At 46.9% G+C, this 22,950-nt stretch overlaps 2 protein-coding genes across 3 annotated transcripts in view; both read left to right on the top strand.

Moving 5' to 3' along the window:
• The window catches only part of adgb (androglobin), a 34,164-nt gene extending 26,918 nt beyond the window's left edge, over positions 1-7,246 (top strand). The window contains exons 30-35 of the mRNA XM_053445891.1: positions 1,597-1,718; positions 2,793-2,948; positions 3,169-3,256; positions 3,333-3,426; positions 6,092-6,275; positions 6,424-7,246. Coding sequence (XP_053301866.1) covers positions 1,597-1,718; positions 2,793-2,948; positions 3,169-3,256; positions 3,333-3,426; positions 6,092-6,275; positions 6,424-6,615 — 836 coding nt within the window. The 3' untranslated portion in view covers positions 6,616-7,246. The remainder of the gene's footprint in view (positions 1-1,596; positions 1,719-2,792; positions 2,949-3,168; positions 3,257-3,332; positions 3,427-6,091; positions 6,276-6,423) is intronic.
• An 11,031-nt stretch (positions 7,247-18,277) lies between these two features.
• Positions 18,278-22,950, top strand: part of stxbp5a (syntaxin binding protein 5a (tomosyn)) — an 87,186-nt gene continuing 82,513 nt past the window's right edge. For both annotated transcript variants that reach the window (XM_053445870.1, XM_053445871.1), the window contains exons 1-2: positions 18,278-18,739; positions 20,913-21,010. In XM_053445870.1, the coding sequence (XP_053301845.1) occupies positions 18,602-18,739; positions 20,913-21,010 (236 nt within the window). In that variant the 5' untranslated portion in view covers positions 18,278-18,601. The remainder of the gene's footprint in view (positions 18,740-20,912; positions 21,011-22,950) is intronic.

Below are 22,950 nucleotides of genomic sequence, written 5' to 3'. Positions count from 1 at the left end.
GCCACCATCTCTGCTGCTCTGACTTTAATCACGCTGCACAAATTAGATCGATTGAAAAAAATCGCGGCTTTGAAATTTTGCAGAAGCTCCTTAAAAATTCTGAGGGGACGAATTAATTGCGTCGCGGGTGGAGGTTGATGTGATAAAGGTGCTGCATGCTTGACAATTTGCGTGATTGCCTGAAGAGAGAAAGCCCAGCCGGCTGTCGCTGAATCCTCATTCGCTTTTTCTCTATTGCTCCTGACAATGGTTCTCTTATTTACCCATCCTGTTTGCATGGCATGAAATCTGCAGATGATGGGTGTGTGTGTGGCTTTTTCGTGGCATGCATGAATGTTCAAGCCAGATATTAGATGTATTTTGACTACAGAGCAAAACCCACCTAGCTATTTATTCCAGTAATGGTCACTTGCGTGCATTTTCTCCTCATAGATTTATGAGCTTGCTAAGGTTGTGTGCGCAGATTTGCCGTGTGTGTACGTACGTGCAGGCCAATGTCCACATTGGTCTTCTGTGGGGTTTTTTTTCCAATGAGCTTGTGAAAGTGGGTCGATGGGAAGTCAAATGAAGTTGGCTCTTGCCCCCTGGTGCCCTGGGAAATATCTCAGCAGGAAAGTGAATTAATTTCACCCAGTTTAACTCTGTCTCAGTGGTGAGGCTGTGCCCTTGATCATGCTCCCTACATGCTACATGGATGCACACAATCACTACATGCCATGCCAAGCTTTGAGACCACTTTAACAAGCTGTTTAACAAGCTGCAGTCCAAACACTGCACTGCGCATGTTTTAAGCGTGCACATGCATGCATCTCTGCTTTAAACCCCAGTAAATACACCTTTAAACCAGTCGGATGTCGTTTTCATTCTCCTGTCGACCTCCATGTTGTCAATAACTGTGGTAATACGAGAGCACACAAACTGCATGAAAATCAGTTTTCAATAAATCCCAAATTACAGCTACACTCATTGATATTTGGATCCAATTTGAACGTTAAGCTTTCTGTATGACTTGAGATAAGAGTAACTCAATGAGCGTGCACCAAAGCTGCTCGGGCGGAATGAGAGGGTGTCAGCTGAATGATGGATTATTATGCCTTTCTGTATCAGAGAAGGGAGACTGAGAGTTGATGCTTCATCTGTGCTGAGGACTGGTGCTCATCTTCTGCTGTAAAGTACAACAGTGCCATCTAGCACACAAACAAACACACAACACATGCAGAGTGTTCTACTCAGGTTGGATAAACTGCTGAGGTTCTTTCTGAAGATGGTTATATGAATGGATCGGGAATGAATTGTCAAACAAGGTTTATAAGCCTTTTACACTATAATTAGATCCATCAAAACATGCCAAACTTATGGCAGTCTCTTAATTTTACACAAATGTTAAGATATATGCACCTAAAAACATTTCCTTGATTTCAGAATTCTAAGAATGAAAGAGTCGTCTTTTGAAACCTTCCTTTTCAATTGAATATTTATGATAACAGTGCTTTTACATGTCATATTCAACAGCATATTGCCAGTAGTACACAGCAGTTTTTGTAGATGACAATAGAAAAGTGAGTTTAACTAATCCCTTCTTTTTGCTGAATGTAGCAAACAAGCCAGAGAACTCGACGCATTCATCCAGCACCCTCAAAGGCCACCGCAAAGGCGAAGCGGACAAGGAGAAGGGGAAGCCACGTGCCACGCCCAAATCTGGCTCCAAGCCGGAAACGGTGAGACATCACTTCAGCACTGTGACGCACAACAAAACAAAACACCACAACATGGCCAGCTATAAATTAGAAACAACATCTATAGATAGGTATTAAATAGATCGGTATTATGTGCACTTATATTGTCAATTGTGTTGCAGCGTGGGCAAATTCAACAGACGAAATGCACTCAGAACATACTCTTAACTTACGCCCACATGTATTTTCCTCAGTCCTGTCATGTTTGGAAAAGCTTCAGTGGTTGTTGTCTCGTAAAAACTTTACAACAATATGCAAAGATAGTATTTGTAACTCTTTTTGAGCTCAGGAGGTTCAGGCACTTTCAGTGAAGTGCATATTTAACTCCTCGTCACAATTTGCCATCCACGCCAAAATAACGAGGCTGTTGTTGAACTCAGTTTCTTGCACCTCTGTTGCAATATTTATTATAGTTTATTTCATCAGGCAGGTCAGTATTTACATATTTGGTCGACTCTGCTGTAAGTGAACTCTGAAATGTTAATAGGAGAAAGTGACCTTATCAGACTTCCTGCAGCTGCCAAGACGACCTGCATGTATTTACACTGAGTAGGAGACAGTAGTTTTAAAACGCCCTGTAATCGTGTGGCCTGTGATTCTCAGTGTAACGCCCATGGTTTGATAAATGTCTGATCCACATCGGATGCCTTTTATTCTCCACAGCTCTACATGTCAAACTCTAAACACAATGAAATCTGCAAGGCACATTCGAATACTGGCCGCTTTCAATAAATTTCCATTTTGAATATTTATTCCAGCTTCGGCAGCACAACGCTGCTGAAGGTAGAGGACAAAATGATTTCTGAGGAAACAAATCAAAAGTCAAAAAATCTTTTTCTGCTATTTACAATAAAGACACTAGAGATGAACAGGACCTATAATGTAATCCTAGCTCTTTCTGTCTGTCTGTGTGCCAGACTGTCTGAGCTGCTCATTGATAGAGACATCATCATAATGCATTGTGGAGCAGTGACCTTCAGCTGGGACATGATTGTGTGCCTGAGTGTGTGCATTATGCATTTAGTCTGTGCTGCCTGTGTGTGTATCCCTGTGCAGAGCCTTGACCTGACTAAGCCGCACTGGACGCTGCGTGTGGTCAGCGACAAGAGTCAAGCGGAGAGCGTGGAGGTGAAGAAGGACACAGCGAGAGTGGACCAGATTCAATTCATTAAAAGAGCCTGGGAGATAGCGGAGCCCGGCCGCTCTGCCAAGGTAACATGGAGTTTGAAATGGAGATTCACGGTGACCCCTCAACATCTTTACGGCCCTTTTCCCATCTATTGGATCTTATGTAGGAATGTGAAAAGTAAAGTAAGGAAAGATGTATTTAGAAACAATTTTTAGTCACGAAATCTGAAGCTCTTTTCGATATAGAACTTGTCCTCTTTATACTGTATATGCACCATAAACGAATTCTTCACTGTCTTTCTAGGCTCAACAGTCTCGTCTCGAATTTCTAAACCAAGAACAACGTGAAGAAGAAGAAGTAGACGGCGAAGAGCTCAGTGCCAAACTCACAAGTATGTATTTCAGCACTCTCTGTTTTGATTGTCACATGTTTGAAATCAAGCCCTTTAATAAAAGTTTATTTTACAGCTGTTCCCACATCTGGTCCTCCCACCTCTCCAGCCAATCAGAAGCAGGCTACCTCCTTCACCTTTACCCAAATGGACTACACGCCCTTTATCAGGTGCTCTACTGCTTTCTCACCCTTTCTCTCTTTCTTTACATCGATTTCACTACATACTTTATTTGGCCAGCACGAGTATAAAATGGGAATAATCCTGAAAGCAAACCATAGCCATCACAGGTTACACATGCCTGTACGTCGCAGAATTCTCTGATTTCCTTTACTGCACCACGATGGCTGCTTGGGTACCGTTCTATAACGGACCTGAGTTGAGCCTGGCACGTAGCAGCAGGACAAACGTGCCAAGAGAGCTGGCAGGAAGACAGATGGTCATTGGCACCAGCTTCCTGTCTCAATTCTCCTCTCAACAAGTCTGTTGGCACACTGGAGGATCTTTTTTTAATCACAGCTTCGTTGCTTGTACTTGATGAAACAACGGCAAAAGTTTGTAGCTGCGACCGCTCTTGTCTCCTTCTTGTGTCTGTTCACTCTTTACAAATATGAAACAAAACAATTATAGCCCACAACTACATATATATATATGATGTATCTGTCATCTAGAAGCTTTATTAAGAACACCTATTTTTCTGGTCCCTTTGCGTTCCTCTATATAAACAGACCTCAGTTCAGCTTGTTCCAACAGACACATTGCTTTCTGTGCTCAGAGGCCAGAGTTGGATAACAATACATAAAGAGCCAAGACAGACTCATCCTCTTGTATTTTTCTGAAGGGGCAGTTTCTTCTCTTTCCTGTGGGGAATATGCAGTGTGCGGTCCAGTTGCCTAATGTAGCTGTTGAATCACTCTGCTTTTCTCACTTTGTGAGCCTGAGCTGAAAGGCCTGACTCCACTAGACCGTGGGTTTCTTGTGTCCCTCTGCATGTATGTATATGTTCACCATGCATGTCTTGTTGGACATACCAGCATCCTGCTCCCCATCAGCAGATTGGTTTTGTCCGTAACCTTTGCTCCCATCAGTGCTGTGAACAGCAGTGTAACAAGACTATACACTTTCCCTGACCTGAGAGGGCAATGACTCCAGAGGATGGGTATATATCCGATGTATAGACCTGTAAACACCAGACATCGGCTATGTTGAGAAAAAAAAAGAGAAAGGAATCTTGTCCTTGCTCAAATATGTTCAACCTCTAGGACAAATCTCAAAATGTAATTTAAATATTTAGATATTTGCAGGTGTTAAATAGGGGCTCCATAATATCTATAATCAACTGTCTGATGCTGTGTCTTCCCCGGTGGGGTTATCTGTGTTCTGCTTCAGGCCCAAATTCCACTACATCATCACGAGCCCTGCGGCATTTCACTGCAGCGACTCCACCATATAACTGGACCCCAATTAGCAATATCACTCAGAACAACATTTTTATTGGACAGTTATCTAACAGGGCGTGAATAACATCTTGAACATGAATACAGGATTATTATATTTTCGTTTGTGACACATGTGAAGTGTCAGGTTGTGACATTTGTCGGCGATTGTTCAGAAGGGAAGAGTCTCCCTCCTCCGCTCACACCCCCCCCACCCCCTGAGTCTCCCATTACTCTCCCTCTGTCCGTCCCTCTCCATGATAAATGAGGTGATATTTGGGTCTGGTAATTAGAGAGCTATTTCAGGACCCCAACGAGCCCGTCGCTCCAATGAGATGTGCCCCTCACCCATCACCTCTCCACCCGCTGCTGGTGTGGGTGTGTTTGTGTGTGTTTTTGTCCACACGTGGGTCCGGGCCCAGCCGCTAATGGCTGCTTGCGCTGTGACCTGCTATCCGAGCCGAGGAAGCGAGAGAGAGAGAGAGATCCCGAGGTGTAGTCTATTAGAGGAGTCTGCAACTCTGTCTCACAAAGACACACTGCAGGGCACGTGATAGCTTCACACACAGACACACACGCACACACAGACACACACGTACGCGCTATCTTTCCAGCATTAGCACACATGTTGTTACGCCCCGTGATAGAGTGGGAACATGACAGTGTTCATTACCCAAATGAACTCTCATCATCACCTCTAGTGGCCTCGCCTCTTGATTAAGGTCAGCTCAGGAAATGGGAAGTCACATTTAACACTGGTAATCTCCTGCTGACCTCCCGTGTAGGGGTGTGTGTGTCTTGTGTGTGTTTAAACGCACACACCTTAACTGCCTTGCAAAGTTTTTTTCCTCCATCTTTTGCTGCTCCTGTCTGTCTTGGCATGCACACACACACACACACACAAATAAATTACATTTTAGGCACACAATCTTTCCAGGGAAATACCCACACACAGTGTTTCTAATCAAAACCCAATAGATTTCACAGATATCGATCTAGATACATAACTTGGGATGTGAGATAAGGCATGGAACTGAGTTTATCATTTCCTCTGCCGGTCTCTGCACTTATCTGCCACATTTCCATTTTTATTTGCTCTGCCTGTGTCAACAGTGTCGCTTGTTCCATCTCAGAAAAAAATTGTCTGTAAAATCAGCAACCTGGTGGAATTTGATAAGAGGTACCACAGTTTGAGATGACAATTTAACTCTCAAAATATCCCTTTTACAAGTCGATAAACATTTGCAATTTGCATGACGCTATATCTTTTTTGAAAAACTCTTGTGCTTTCACTAACTATACAATATTAACATTCTTGTAAGAAATGATATCCAAAAGGTGTAAAAAACATCATAGTGGGATTATACTCATTGTATTAATTCCCTTTGTATGATCGCAGATGCCACAAAGAGTTTCCCGTGCTGATGGACACACAGATGGAGAAGATGGAGGAGAATGAGCGCTTAGAAAAGATCCAGAGCTACCGCCTGGTTCGAGAAAACGTGCGGGAACAGCGAGAAAAGCAGGAGCTCGACCGGAAGGAGCTCATGACAAGCCAGCTGGAGATATACGACAACATGCAGGTTGGTGAAATAGTAGATGTGGACAACGCTAATGAGCATCGTTGTCCCTCACAGTGTGACAGCGTCTTTGTGTCAGTTCTCTGTCCCGCTGGTTAAACATGACTCTGCACTGTCTCTCTCTCTCTCTGCTTCTCTCCCCTGTCTCCAGGCGCTCTTGTGGCAGCGGCGTAAGAAATTTCTCAACGCTTGCAAGGCCTTTAGTAGCCGTCTGATTGCGGCCGTGAAAAAGGACCGAGAGGAGAAACAAGCGCTGGAGGAGGCCCAGCACGCAGTCCAGGAAAAAACAAATCCTGCCGTTCTTTCGAGCAAAAGTGCCAAGAAATCTGGCAAGAAGAAATGATGGTCATTGGCACCGGCTTCCTGTCTCAGTTCTCCTCTCAACAAGTCTGTTCGAACACTGAAAGATCCTCGTTTAATCACAGCTTCGAGGCTTTGGCTTGAGGAAAAGATTGTTACTGCCCTTGATTCAAAGCTGCGATCGCTAGTATCTCCTTCTTATGTTTACTCGCTCTATGGATATGAAAATGTAATTGAAATTCTGTCACTTGTGGATGTGATATTGCATGAGCAGAAGTGTGTGTGTGTGGAAGATTGACCACATAGTTCATCTAGAAGAGGAACTTCACCTTGACAGTCTATTGCTCAGAGATTTGAACTTGATGGCCTGCTTGTTCGGGATCTCGTCCACAGAGACGTGAAGGCAGGATGTCTCCCACCCTGATAAGACACACATACCCAATGGGAGGGGGGCTGTGGGTTGTGAGATAACACCTCACCTCTGTTCTTTGCTCATTACTACCCGTCATTCAGGTGATTGTACTGTAAGTCCATCTGCAGAGACTGAATTAAACGTACAGGAAGAAGTGTTTGACTTTGTGCTTGATTCACAGAAATTGCCACCACAAAAACAAGGACTTATAGGTATACATCTGTTCTTCCTCCGTCTTCTATACCTTGCATTGACAGAGCCACTGTTCGCCTACAAACCCAATCTTTGTATTTCCTGTAGAACATATTAAATAGAATCAATTGCACATTACCAAATGGCTTCTACTGGCTGTGTGCGGACATGTGAACCCAGTGAGAATGTCAAGCCGTCGGATTGGTAAGGGATGACGTTGACTCGGATGCCCAGTTCGCCTGAATATACCCCGCGAGTCTTTTGTTTTCTTGAAGGTCACTGTATCGACTGCGCGACCCGAGGCATGCTGGGTACAGCCACCCTCCCACAAGCTGAGTGGTGCTGATTGATTGTCTGATTGATAGAAGACCACAAGAGTCCATGTGTTGGAGGCCGAACACAATGGGATGTGTATGAAAATGCAGCGAGGGCAGCTGACATATCTCCCGGCTGAAGTGTCTCAGATCAGATGGTTAGGCTGCTAATGTGCATTAAATTGTTCATTCATAAATACCAATCTGTTATGTTTTTGTTAAAGAATGACATGGGGAAAAAAACAAGTTCTCTTTATCTCAGTGTATGAAGTGCATCCTGCCGGTCGCCCCTCAGAGGGTCAGCTGAGCCGCTGACGAATGGGAATACAAATTGGAAATGAAAGGGGAGATGGTGCCATCTAGTGGCTGTGGACATTAATAAATTCTCATTACCACGCCTGCACTAGGTTGTTTTCAAGGTTGACAGTAATGAATAGTTCAATTCTGTGCTGCTGCATGAAGAAAATGATCATTTGGCCGAGTTTGTGCACGTGTTGGAGTTGGATGGGAGTGGGGATGTGCGTGTTTCTGTGAGTGTGTGTGTGTGTGTGTGTGTGTGTAAAAGACAGGCAGGATGAAAATAATTCTTTGTGCCTTGTATTTATGGGCATGTGCAGAGTCATTCTGCAGCAGCAACCTGCCCTGTTGCTGACGACGCCCTTATGAAAATTGTGTGTGGAAATTATTCCCTTTCATTATGATGTTGGAGCCAAATTAGGAAACACAGCATATGACTTAAGACCTTAGTTCTGGAGACACACCACGGCCCAGTGCGCTACTCTGTCCACATGTGTGCATTACTGTGTGTTTTCTCTGGTCATAAAAGTGTGCTCTTGTGCTGTGTGTCCCTCACACTGTGTTTTTTTTTTTATGTGCCCGCTCAGTCTGTCAGGCCTCATCTCGCCAGCCACCATTTCTGCCCCCGTGGCTGCGTGACAGGGCTGATCCTGAGAGTCTTGTTCCTGGCAGAGAACATTCCCGATCCTCTCCGCCCCCACCGCTCTCTCTCCACTGATTCATCCCTCGATTCCCCAAACATCAGCTGTTATTTGCTGTACGCCTAAACTCTCCTCCTCTTCTTCCTCCTCCTCCTCCACCTCCACCTCTTCCGTCTCCAGTGGGACTGAGGTATAGTGGTTGGGTGTGTGAGAGAGATCTCCCAACACTGTAATAGGCAGTGACGCGTGTGTATTAACGCAGAGGCTGTTTGTTAATTGGCAGCTGTTTACTGGTGGTTTGATGCAAATGTGTTGTGAGCTCTGGTGTGACCTTGAAAAGCAACGGGACAGTCGGTTTGTGCGTGCGTTTGACTTTCCCTCACGTACTGGGAAAAGATCTGATTGGTAAACGGACCCACATGGACGGATGATGAAACTAAGTGAAACAAGATACACATTCCCCCCGCGCGGTGTGTCCAGACTGCGGTGGCTCTTTAATTCACTTTTCAATTTGGAGGCAATAATGCTTTAATCAACCATTGTGCTGTTACGTCTGTGAATGATGACAGGTCCGTTCTTGCAGGGATATGGCCTGTCTGGGATTTCTCTCTCATTTACTCATGTGCTCCCAAATACGACTTTCATTCATTAAATCTGCGACGCCGTCCACTCCCACCTTCATCAGCCCTCATGTGGTTTTATCTGGAGTCAGAATCTGTTTCAGTCAGTTTCTGTATGTGTAAATGAGCTGATTAAAGTCTCTCATCAATTCTATAGCGGCAATTTAGCACCCAATCAGCTAAAGCATACAAGAAATCAATTTGAGTCAACAAAAAAAAAACATCTTAACGAATCTTTATGCTCTTGTCCTTCTCTTGGATACTCAGGAGCTACAGATGCAGGAGATCGCTGCTTGTTTGAAAGGAATTGTTAATCATTTCGGGAAATTTGCTTATTTGCTTTCCACTCTCACCTGTATATTCATATGAAGCCCGGGCATGGAGAAGGTTCTCTTAGATCAGCGTCATGGCTGAAAGGAGAGACAGATGTCCTGGCTCCAGGGGGACACTCCAGGTATGGGTTAAACCAAAGAGACTCGTGCTGATTTAATGCACAGTTATCCATCCATCCATCATCTATACCCATTATCTGTCCTGGGCCACGGGGAGCCGGAGCTAATCCCCGCTGACATTTGCCAGGAGGCGGGGGTGCACCCTGGAGAGGTCACCATCTTGTCGCAGGGCGTGCACAAACACATCGCTGGGATTTTCCAATCTAACGCCCTGCAATGAATTTCACGTAAGTTTATATCTCTCAATTATAGACCCAGTGATTTTCATTCTCTAAAAAATGTGGACGTATTTTACATTTAATCTATGCATCTGTAATACGTGCAATGAGAACGCAGCGCCCTTCAAATCCTCAAGAGTCTTGTGTTCAGCTTGAACTTCTTACTTTTTCATTCACCTCTCGCTGCCTTGCACATACACGTAAATACACACAGACACATGTTTTGAGGACTTCAGAGGACGTCTCATTGACTTATTAACCCTTAACACGTCTTCACTTTAAAATCGAAATGTCCCCATATTGTCATTGTGTAATTAAACCGATTTAGGTCCCAGAGAACATGGATAATACCTCAACCCCCTGCGCACACACAAACACACACACTTCCAGTTGGCCGCAGAGGGATACAGCCTCCTTTGGCTTATTGGCTAAACATGCTGTGACATTGTCCCATTGTGACATTGTCCCATTGTTGTTATTCCCTCCCCGTGGGACAGAACATCTCAGGGGGGTCCATGCTGACAAGCCGCAGAAGAGCAAGACTCCCTGACAGTGAGAATCTTGTACCTCCTTGGCTCAGACTCGGCTGAGACGAGGAGGAGGAGGAGGAGGGGGAAGAGGAGGAGCGGACGACCAAGTCTTCATGGTGCCAGAAAGATATAGCGCTGAAAGGAAAAAGGTGAGAGCTCACAGATTGACACCCAGGCTTAACTGCAGTAATCCAAAAGCCTTTATGATTTAATGTAACACGCATACAAGAGGCTGGAGAGATCCCCCGGACTTACAGACACAGAAAACGCTGACCTGGTCGCAGCCTCTGTCTTTGGAACTCCATTTCATCACCTTGCCTTTCTTTGGCCCACTCGCCAGCAGCACTACCACCTGGGGGGGCGGGGGGGGGGGGGGGGGGGGGGGTTCCACTTGTGTGTGTGCAGTGGGAATAAAGCAAGTAAAACAGTTCATCACATTTAGATGACAAGAGGCTCATAGAGTACTAAATCCCATGTAAGAGTGTGTTCTAGTGTAACTTGCACAGATTAGCTTCCTACTGGCGTCTTCCTTATTACCCAGTGGGGCAAACTTATCAATTTCTACAAGATCCTCCCTCGACTATTAGATAGTACTTTGTTCAGATTGGTATTTTTTATATTTGAAGGTCAAACTGAGTCGATATTGAAGCAGGGCCGAGGAGCCTCGTATCATGGAGGATACGGATGGACTGTCCGTGGTCTAGCTTGGCGAAGGGTCTTGTGAGTGGACGAATCACTACAAGGTTCCCCACACACACACACACACACACACACACATCAAAATCTGTTTTTGCATGAGTCGCCTTCTGGGATATTTTAGGCTACGACTACATCCACTGACAGTTAGACTAACCTCTCCTGATATGACGGGACTTGTTTGTGACGGCCGCTGTTGTGTTGAAAACTGCACGTCTGTGGCTATTAAAGAGGAAGTTGTCGTGCTTGTCAGGGTGCAGCGGATGCAACTTCCTGTCGTTTCACAGTCTATCCAAAGTGTTTACTTCAAATGAACAGTGCTTCGGTTGTCTGGATGCAAATATCAGCTCATGTGCGCTTGGCGGTGTTCAGCAAAAACCTGTTTAGCACAAATCCTGCATCATTTGATGTCTCTACTTTAAAGCCCCACCTCGGCCTCATGTGTGTGGATGAAAGCTAGTCTCATAGATAGATTGACTGAATGGGAGGATACACACAATTTCCTGAAATAGCATCACAGAGGCTGCGGGAATCAAAACCCGATTGCCCCTTCGTCAGAGGTGATCGCGTCAATTCTGTGGTGCAGCCTCAGTTAACATACCAGAGACGGTGGGGTGGGGGGGAGGGAGTGGGGGGGGGGGGGGGTGTCAGGTTGCCAATAAAAACGTGAGTCTCAAGTTTCATCCCACTTCATTGAGTTGAGCAGTCGCCTTCGACAATCACAAGGGGATAATTGTGCGGTTTCATTTACCATCGGAGGGCGGAATGAGTGGCGGCTCACCATCTTCCCACTGTCGCCCTCAGAGAGAAGGAACTCAACGTTGTTCGGTTGTGCTTTTCATGCTCACGAGCTGGATTTCTCTCGACCCTCTTGATATATAGAGGGTATCAAAGCAGATTGGGCCTTTTTTTTCGGGAGAGGGGGGCTTAAAGAGACAGGAGCTAAAGTCAAGCGTTTCAGACGGTGGCTGAAAAGAGGAGCTGCAGCACTGAAGAGAATGAGGAGAGTAATAAACCTTTTCAAGCGATAACCCAAATTAAAATGAAGAACTCGAAAAGGAGCATCATTTAGCTCCTTTAACCTCCCTCTTTATGTGTGGATAGAGACGACTCTCAGTTCACCGTGTTGCCACACAGCGGTTCAGCGACACGCACATGATTGTGGTAAAGTGCTGAACTGATCAGAGCCGACCCGACAGGGGGGAGCTGTACACCAGAGTCATCGATATCCGGTCCTGTGCTCAGCATCGATCGTTGCCATCGCAGATAACAGGACAGGAAACCGCTCTTTCTCTCTCTCGTACACACACACACACACACACACACACACGCATTATTTCCCTTATATACTTCTGTCTATATGAAAAACAGTCTAGTGATACTTTCAATTCTTCATCCAACCTAATACCAGTGATACCTTCTACCTGCTCCTCTTGAGGACTGGGACTGACAGTAGACTGTGTGTGTGTTTTGTGTTGTGTTGTGCGTGTGTGCGTGTGTGCGTGTGTGTGTGTGTGTGTGTGTGTGTGTGTGTGTGTGTGTGTGTGTGTGTGTGTGTGTGTGTGTGTGTGTGTGTGTGTGTGTGTGTGTGTGTGTGTGTGTGTTGATTGTCAGCCTTGACTGATTATTGGAAATGATAGAGTGGAGACATGCTATCAGTGTGTATCACATCCATCCCCGGGGGCTGCTGGGGACACACGACCTTGTGACCTTGACAGCTTGATGAAACACAGACACAGTTTTCCTTAACAGTCTCCGGTTCTCTTTTAAGAAATGAGGCGGGACGTTAGAATCGTAAACTACTGCTTGTTGGAGCTTTTTGATCAGGAGCATTATGGACGTGATGACGGCTTTATGGTGTTTTCAATATCTCCACCCCCGCCTCCTGATCTCTTTTATCATCCCATCCATATGTATAATCCCCTCTGTAACCACAGGGGTTGTTGGTGGGCCGGTGGGGGCCATGGGGAAGGACATAGACACATGTTCCTGTGAGTGTTGTTTCCTTCCTCGTGCAACACATGTGTGTTTGCACAGGGGACGTTTGACATTGAAAGGATCCTCCTATTTAACCAGGCAGAGACAATCAAGTGTTCCCTTAAGGGCAGTAGCTCATTAACTTACAGTCCCCTTGGGAGGGGTGTGTGTGTGTGTGTCTGTCTGTCTGCCTATCTGTCTGTCTGTGAGTGTGTTTTATTGATATATTTCCTCTTTGCTCTTGAACTCTTTTGTGAGTACGGAGTTCCTCTCACTTGTGTCTTTTAATCACGAGCCCCCAGCATTTTGTGTGAGCCTGTGTTCTTCAGTCCCACACTGCGTACACAGGGCCTTTTGAATGAGGACACAGTGGTTGAATGCCGCAGGGACACTCAGGGTCGTAGGCGCTAAACTCAGGTGTGCTATGATTCGCTTGATTAACTACGGCTGTCAGCGAGGGGCGGAAGGTCCTTGTCCCTCCAGCCTTTCTGCATGACAGGCAGACGCCCCGACTCTTAGCGACTCCTCGTTGTCCCCCCCCGTCCCCCCTGTCCCCCTGGGTTTCGCACTTTCCGCAGACAGCGCGGGGACTTTGCCGCTGTAGGGGTCACACAGGGCTGTGGTGCTGGGCTCTGGGGCTGCGCAGTGTGGTGCTGGGGACGGATCAGTCTTGAGTGTGTTGGAGTGTGACATGCTCTCTCCCTGTTTGGTCATCTGTGAGATTTTAAGTGGCTCAAACCCAGCAGAGGTGAATAGTCTGTGTGTAAGGACACTTCCCTCTCCCCTGCATATGTGCAAGCATCGGAGCACTGTCGGCTTATGTAACCGCACACTTGATGTGTGTCTGGTTTCATTTAATAAAAATCAATGAGTACACAATTACATAAAAAGTGTGAAGGTAATATAATTAAAACTACAACCTTGCATAATGAGAGAACATATAATCCTATCCTGTAGGATCGGAGTGTCAAGATGCATGTATGTGACGTATGCAGATGCAAATTCATCATCTTTATGCAAACATCTGTGTAATTTATGCAAATGTGCATGTGTAGGTCGCTTTTCTCGCTTCACTCTGCAATATGCGCTCCAACGATACACCCCCCCCCCCCCCCCCCCCCCCAGTGTTTCTACATAAGCTGTAAAATAACATGACAACTATACACTGATGTAGCTTAGACTGTATTTTATTACCATGTTCATGTTGCCTGATACGTACCTGAGCCCCCCCGCTGATGTATAATTACCTCCTTTGATCTCAGGCTGGACAGGAGACTAATGCACGAGCTGTTTGATACAGTCAGTCGTGGTCGTCAGGCTGTAGATTCTCCCGGCTCATCCATGCTCACCTCTGACCCGGGATTAGCGTTGAATTAGCGCTCGGCTAATGTACATGAGGGCTGTGAGATCCGTATGTGCTAAATGTGCACATGTCCCAGGCTTGTTGGGTTTAATGATAATTCATAGATAATGGACGGCAGAGTGTTTTCCACTGATCTTATTAGTCGGCACAGTTGATCTTAAAAAGGGAGTTAACTGTGAAACGGGGAGATTTGAAAGAACCGTTGAAACAATGCTGGGTGTATGGAGAAGGTTGAGCAGGAATTCACAAATACTCAGCAGCCAAATGATTAACAAAATAAAATAACCCCGGTTACATGGTCACATCAACCCAGAAAAACACATGGATTGTTTGAACAGTCAGAGCACAGTGACCAGCTGTCACTCTGAAACGTTGCTGTTATGCTGTAGGTAGAATCAGATTATACTTTTTCCCCATAGTCTGTACACGACCTGGACAACATGACAGCTACCCAAAAGTGAAGCAAAAGCGTCTTGATTGCCACCTGGTGGCTGGCTGAAGTATAGATGTCGACCTCCTCCATGTTAGTGGATGGGACACAGGCAAAACTAGAAAATCAAAGTACACGTTCAATCTTTTTTCCCCCTTAAAGATGGTTTCTGTCATTTAAGGTAGGCAGGTAGTTCAGCTATTGGAGGAGGCTCGATTAGATGTTTTTGTTCGTCGAATTTGGTTTTAATTATTACTTTTTATTATTATAAAAACAGAGTGAACCATAATAAGTGACCCCTGGAAGTGACTCGCGATTAGTCGAGCAAGTGTATCGATTCCATCCCTCGATCACTTCTGGACAAAACAGGTCAAGATGGCAGCTTTAAAATGCTGGATATTTTTGGCTCCAAGAGTTAAGAGCCATTTTCTGCTCTGGTGTCGCTGTTTGCATTTTCAGTGTGGAAAAATTTGTGATTTTACACCTCCGTTTGTCCCTTCCCCCTCTCCCTCTCTTTTTCTGTCCTCCTGCTCTCTTTGCACTTTGCCCTTTTCCGAAAAAAAAAAGGTGAATACAGCGCTGCCTCAATGGAAAAGCCTTATCAAAGAACACAAATACAGCAGTCAGACTCTAAATACAACACACATACACACTCACACATGCACACAATGCGGCCAGATGAATGGCCTCGGTCCAACACAATGGTGCTAAATTAAATCACTGATGTCAGAGTCGCAAAAAGCCCTCCCCTTAAACATCACTCTCTCTCGCACACATGCAAGAATTGACTAATAAGCACCTCTTTGTTTGCCTGTGTAATTTATTCTGGATCAGGAGATATCCGCTGTGGTTGGAAGGTGCGTTTGGTCAATTTCAGTTCATTATGCAAATCAGTATTGCGACTGTTGTTCTCGAGCCTCCCTGGTATGATTACTGAATTCATAATTTGCTCCCCGGTCCTCTTCATATCTCTTGGTGCCCTTTTATTCAGTAGCACCTTCATTTCCTTGATGCATTCTTTACATCAGCTGCAGCTCAACAAAGGACAGCTTACGCAGAGACCGGCTCACATAATCAGCAGTGATTATAAAGAGTTGCAGTTATGGTGGACGTAGAAATGCCCTTGTTTGGACTTCGGGACAGAGTTGGCATCAGGTGTTGTTAGCAAGCACGCAAACAGACATTACTTCCACTACGGCACCCTCGTCCCTGCTGCCGGCGGGGACCTGTCGGGGATGAGCATGTTAGCAAACAGCCCAGACAGGTGGCAATGTCAGTGTCACTCAAGCATGAGCGGCCTCAGCTGAGATTGTCAAGGATGATACGTTCATCCGTGACCTTACGGCCAAACGCAGCTGCACTGAGGCTGAGGAACTCGACTCGCTGACACTCTGAGGGGAAACAACCCGAGATCAAATCGTCTGGGTGGTTGATCCTCGGAGTAGTGTGTCCAGATGCTATCAGGAGAGCTGATCGAGTATCATCATGAGGGAGGTCATCGAGTCAATGGTGTTTGTTTGGAGTCGCACGTTGTAGGAGTTCATTTTCAACAGTACAACACAGAACTATTGGGTGTAAACTCAGAGATGTACAGCTTGACAGAAACCACAATTATTCCTGTTGGGTTTGCACATTAATGACACTTCCGAGAAATACTGAAGTTACCTTAATTATGCGATGGCTCCAATATGGCCGTCCAGCTACAGAATAATCTATACCAGGGCGTGGGTCCAGCACGCTTTGGGCCACAGGCCAAACACACCCTGGTCAAATCACCAGTTTCCCACAGGTGCTGTCACACACATAAAGGACTATTCACACTCACCATCACACACACACTTAGCAGGACTTTCTTGTGTTGAGCCCGCTGACCGCTCCATCGTACCAACATTGAACATTGGAGGAGATAGAACACTAGTCCAGAGCATATATGTTGGTTACCAGGTTGTTGTAAAAATAATCCTTGTGATGTTTTCCTTAGTGTGTTTCATCTAAACTGTATGAATTGTTTTCTTTAACCCAGAATGGGCCCTTTATATTTTAATCAGGAGCGGGTCCACTCTACGGAGGCTACCATGTTTTTTTTGACAGTAACACAAACTAGTCAAACTAAACATCTTTTAAGTTGTTTTGACAATTAAAAGCTATCCCAAGTTCTCTATCATGTTTGGCGGGGGAGGGGGAAGGTTAACAAGGGGTATTCAGCTGCAACACGCACCTCCACCACTAGATGTCACTTAATCATACACACTGAACCTTTAAATAAGCACATTACAGCCGTAGTCTCTGATAGGTTGTTTCAGAGTTAATGTCACCGTGGCTGACAGACACGGGGGGCTTTGAGAAACCTCACCCTCCTCTGTAGCTTCTCACGATCCGAGTGTTACTCCTGCATGAAGTCACACTTGCAGCTGTGGAGGCTTCTTCACATCAAGAGGGAGGGGGGGGGGGGGGGGTATATAAATAACAGGTAGACTGTGGGACTACGCCATGAACAAGAAAGCATCGTCACCATGGGTTCTAACAGACGCATTGGCTTGCTCAGCTGTTGGGTTATTTTATGGGCTGCTAATGTGTCCTGTAGCATCTTTGAACCAAGTCACTGGACTGTGAGCCGATGGATCCTGATTCAAGTAAAATGGGTCAATTGATTCTTTTCTCTCCCTCGTTTCATGTTTGACTGAGGCCAAATTTCATGGATTTCTGTCTTAAATCCCACCGAGAAAAAACGCTTTGCAATGAGATTTGTGTTTCCATTCTTCCAAACCCTCAGTGGATACTAGTACACTTCCATCCATCCATCCATCCATCCCTCCATCCATCCGCTGCCCACTGAGCTGGAGTGGTCTTGAACATGGCGAGGTGTTTTTTTACGCAGGCACACAAGCAGAGGCGGAGTGGATACAGGGCGAGGGTTTAGTGGAAAGAATGAAGGCTTGAGTCCCGTCTGTCTCCACACACACACACAGACACACACTCGAACACACACACACACACACACACACAAACACACACACACTCGAACACACACACACACACACACACACACACACACACACACACACACACACACACAAACACACAACGCTGCAGCATCCCAACAACACCAGCATCACCAGGTGCAGTGGAGCAAAAACCTACAACAGTGTGCGTGAGAGAGCGAGAGAGGGAGAATGGAGGAGGGGAGGGATGAGGGGATGAAATAGAGAGAGAGAGAGAGAGAGGGCAAGAGAGAGAGAGAAAGAGAGAGAGGGCTGGCAAGGTGGCGGGATTTGTGTCGAAGCCTCTGCTCTGTCAGACATGCGCAGGAGCGTCAGCAGCAGCAGCAGGAGCAGCAGCAGTACCACCGCCACCGCTGCTCTGCGTTTCCGCCTTGGCTGAGCGGTGCGCACGGCCGAGAGACCGCCGAGGAGCGAGGGGAGGGGAGAGGGAAGAGGGAAGACGCCGAGAGAGGACGAGCGGAGCCACCGAGACGCAGTGGGGCACAGCACGGACTCCGAGCTGAATTAACCACCGACGCACTACCACCACCACCACCACTACCACCATCATCATCCTCATCATCATCCACACACCGCTCCTCCTCTTCCTCCTCCTCCTCCTACTCCTCCTCCTCCTCCTCATCCACCTCCGTCTCCAGATTCTCCAAGATTTCCGCGTCAAGCAAAGAGAGGGGGGGCCCCCCGTAAGCGAGGCAGTGCGCACCAGAGCCCTTCCAGCATGGAGACTGCGTTAAAGCCCGAGCACTAACAATGTGAGATTTACACAGGGAATCAGGAGCTAGAGAGAGAGCGCGCGTGTGTGTATGTGCGTGCATCAGAAAGTGGCATCCCCCCCCTTGTGTCTTGTGCGGCTGATTCTGAATTGTGTGTCTGCGCAGTGTGAAGATGAAGAAGTTCAACATCAGGAAGGTGCTGGACGGCTTGAAAGAGGCGTCCTCCTCCACCCCGTCCGTGCAAGTGGGGCCACAGGAGAACCATCTGATCCAGGAGAGCCTCCAGTCCGAGCATTTCCAGCTCTGCAAGGTGCGTGCACACACACAAACACACACACGCACACACGATTCCCATGTTGTCATCTCCCCGTGCCATGTCCTCTGCGCGTAGTTTTTTTATTCCCCCACTGTTGGGTGATGCGCATCTCCTTCCAGCAGGTGGAATGAGCTCTGCACAGTGAAATGCATTGGTGAGCATGTTCGTTTCCTGAACGTACAAGAGGCTGATTGAAGGTTTATTTTAAAATCCCTCTCGGACGGAGGATCAGTGAAGCGTTCAGTGCTTCCCGAGGCATCGTACTTACTGTGACATGCCGTCCCTACTATGCGCAAACACAGCTCTCCAGCCCACGGGACAAGAAACATGACTGAATTCATATTTGGACGCATTTCTTTTGAATTGCACTTGGATTTTTTTTTTTTTAGAAGGATCTCGTCACGTTGGGTGTCGCTGCAGTGGCTACTACCCTCTGTGAAAAAGCGTGTGCGCCTGGCATGAACTGTCATATGGAGGGGCAGGGCCAAACTGATCCCCTCTTGCATAATACACTGGGTTTGGATTAGAGGGACGGTGCTCTATGGTCGATGCCACCTTATTGCTCTCTCCATCCACTCCCTCTCTTTCCCCACACACACTGACAAACACACACACACACACACACACACACACACACACACACACTGGTCTCTTCTTTACCCCCACATCATTGATCCAGTGAGGACTGGTGGCGCCTGTAGTGGGAGCCTGCTTTGGAAAAAAAAACTGTGTCTGAATTTGCCACAACAAGAGATGAGGTTGACAAACACTCGGGCAATTTACATGCTGTGCGTTCTGCGCCTTAACCCACCGTAATGGTAAATCAAGTGTTTCCCCGAGTGTAGCCCTAATGGTTCGGTGTGGCCTTTCTTAATCGACACCACAGTGTGTTATCTATCCCACACGATCGAACCCCCGTCAAGGTTGTTTGTTTATCCTTTTTGCAAGGTTTTTACAGTTGTTGGATTTCTCATAGTATAGTGAATAGTGAATTGTGGGTGAGTGCACTTGTTTTTTTTTTTCACGTGGGACAAGCTGCTGAGAACTCAACCTTCAGCTGCCACAGCCCGTCGCCCGCTGATAGGCTTTATCTCACATGGCGTCGTGTCTTTGTGCCTCTGGAGGTCAAAATCACAAAAGACTGATACGGTTGTTGCTGTTGGCTGTTTTTTTTTTTTTTAACAGATGACAACAACCAACCAAAACACCGACATAAAGTCCCAACTTTAGGGCAGATCAGCCTTTTAAAAAAAATATACGTAATCGTGCCTGAGTGAGAGCGACTGAAGTAAATAAGCAGAAATGGAGATAACATCACCGAGCGTCAACACACCTGAGGGCTTAGAGGGGACGGCTCGGGAGCCCCGGCAGAGCGGTCTGATTGCCACAGCAGCCGAAACGTGTGTATCAACAGCCAGGCATCTGATTGAAGTCTCTTTGAAGAGGACTCCACACACACATCCACCCCCCCCCCCCCACCCCCCACCCCCCTGCACCTTCACAGAAACCCGCTGTCATGTTCCTTCTGCAAGGAAGGCAGGTGTCTCTGCTGCACTGAGTGCTTCTTATGTAACGCGCTTTAGCCTTCTGCCGCTAAACAAACAAATCCAACGGGCCCACCACTGGCCCACTGATGCAATAAAGCCACAGTCGCACGCTGTATATCCACACAGCGACGGGGACACATGCCTATAGCGGGCCCTGCAGCAGCACTGCAGCCCCTCATTGACACAGGTTTTCTGTATATTTCATTTTCACACATCAGTGTAATCACGACTTCATGTGGGAGGGAGTGAGAGAAGCGAAACAAGATAAAAAGAGAGAAATGAAAGAGGGAGAAGAAAATCTCAAAATAGGCCCCGGGAATCTAAAAAGGATCCTAAATAGTGAAGCCAAATGTCCACCTATCACGAAGAACAAGGTGCCCATGCACCTTGTTCCTTGGGGGGGGGGGGAAAGCATTCATTCTTCTCTTTCTTTTCCTCTTGTCAGCATAATGTCAGGCTTTACGTTTCATATCATCCATCTGGGCCGTTTGCTTAGGTGTGTGTGACATCCTCTGACAAAACAACACCCCTGCTGTGAAATGCAAATTGATATTTCTCTCTGACGCATTCCCCTTTTTTTTTCTTCTTTTTTTATCTCATCTTTCTGTAAAATCTCCCAGACTGTCCGCCATGGCTTCCCCTATCAGCCGTCGTCCATGGCCTTTGACCCCGTGCAGAAGATACTGGCCTTCGGCACCCAGAGCGGAGCCCTCAGATTGTATCCTTTCCGTTGCCGTTGAGCTGCTCTAGGTCGGTGCGTTGCGTGGCAGCTCCTTTGGGGCGGCTGCATCCCTGTGAGGCAGCAGGTAAGTGAACAGATGTCTGAGCTGCCGTGTGTAGACGCTGATGTAAGTCGGTTGGATTTCAGCGTTTTTCGAGAGCGTGCTGAAGAGTTTTTCGCAGCATTTGAAGGGTTGACAGTCCCCCGGAGCTCTGTGTGCGCTGGTGAGATTCAGCATCGGGCCTCTTTGATTTGCTTTCACCTGGATAAGCTCCAGATGTTCTCACGTGGAACAACAACACTCGAAACATAGGCCAAGAACAAGCTGATTGGATTTTCCCTTGAAATCCATATCTCAGCTGCTTACCTTCATTGAAACCCACTGTCTCACAAACCCCTTTGAAAAGTCCACATCCATTTGGATATCGAAGTATGTGGCTGAGGTAGCTCGCGTCAACTTTCGTGCAATATGAGGACGTTTACACAAACGGGGACAACAGCTTGCGATGAGATTGCACCGCGGGGAGTCGTATAGCTTCAGAGGGACGCCTGCGAGTGCGCCTGTGTGAGGCTGCTTTTACAGCTCCTCCATGTGTTCTCCTGCCTGTCCGGCAACCTTTGCCAGCTCATTACGGTGTGATGAAGAGCCGGCCTCCTGGCTGTCCCTCGGTCCCACCTGCCGGCAGCTATGGCGGTGACTCAGACTCGTTCACCTGTGCTGGAAAGGTGAGGATACAAACAGAGAGTCTCACAGGAAGCAGGGGGGGGGTTGAGCTTAAAATCTACCGAGCTATGTTTACCAGACTTTAAAAAAAAAGCACCACACTGGGCTGCCCGTGTGCCTGAGCTATGCTTTCTTGTTCTCTAACGATGCACCAAGTTTTCTGGTGATGACTAAATAATCCTAAAGATTCACAGATTCAACAGAAACCACGAATTCCTTCATTCTGCCAGTGGGAAACATGTATTAGTAGATGTGAAATCCGTCCTCTGGTAGAAGTCCTATGTAAAAGCTGATGCAGGAACTGGTGAATAAGCTTAATGGGGCTTATGTCTTGCCGGCTGGTACATTACTCCTTTGAGCCGCAGACTGGGTAAACGCGGTGTTGAGGAAAAGCTGCACCAGTGGCATCAGAAGTATCTCATAACCAAACAGCTCAGAGGAAGCAGGGACGACGCCTCCTCTCAGACTCTCCTGAGTTTGGGTGAAACGATCCTGTCAGGTGGCTCCTGCAAGCTGAAGCTGGTCACTTTGAAATTGAATGAACAGAGCAATCTCTCTTGTGTGTGAGCGACGTGGATCAGATAGTCTTATCTGAGTCGGGGGGGGATGGGGATAGAAGGTGAGTTGTATGTCATTCATTTATTCTTTGGTGCTGCTCCTCTCCCCCTGTCATTTGCTGTTTAGTCTGTTTCTTAATCTGATGACAGTGATACAGACGTGGCACAGATGAAGGGAGCAATATGGAGATTTCATGATTCATGGTTAACGCGGTGCTGAGCCGCAGCTCCTGTGGTTTTGGTTAAAGTTCTCTCAGGCTGCATATTTTGGGACTCCTGCTCCGAGATGCATCTTGCAGGTGATTCTTCTTCTTCTTTTTGCAGTTGTCGGTGCATGTTTGTGGCTATGTGTGCCTGTTTGCTCGGTTGGCTTGCCAGGGCATTTGGCTGCACCCCTGTCCCGTGGAGGATTACAGGAAGTGGCAGATCAAGGGCCTCAGCCTGGCAGCGTGGCAGAGGACTGAGCATTACAGCAGGAGCAGGAGTGTGTGCATGTGTGCAAGGAGGGGAATATGTGTGTGTGTTTGTGTGTGTGTGTGTGCACGTCTGCGTGCGTGTGCGTGACTGCACTGAGGAGACGACTCATCCCTCCAGCCACAAAGCCAGTCATCTCTGTGATCCCCCCCAAAAAACTGTCCCGTGTTTGATGCTCACCA

This window comes from Pleuronectes platessa, chromosome 17 (assembly GCF_947347685.1).
Source record: "Pleuronectes platessa chromosome 17, fPlePla1.1, whole genome shotgun sequence".
NCBI classification, from domain to species: domain Eukaryota; kingdom Metazoa; phylum Chordata; class Actinopteri; order Pleuronectiformes; family Pleuronectidae; genus Pleuronectes; species Pleuronectes platessa.
Note: the sequence above shows the minus strand (reverse complement) of the source record. Positions and strands in the feature narration are given on the sequence as shown.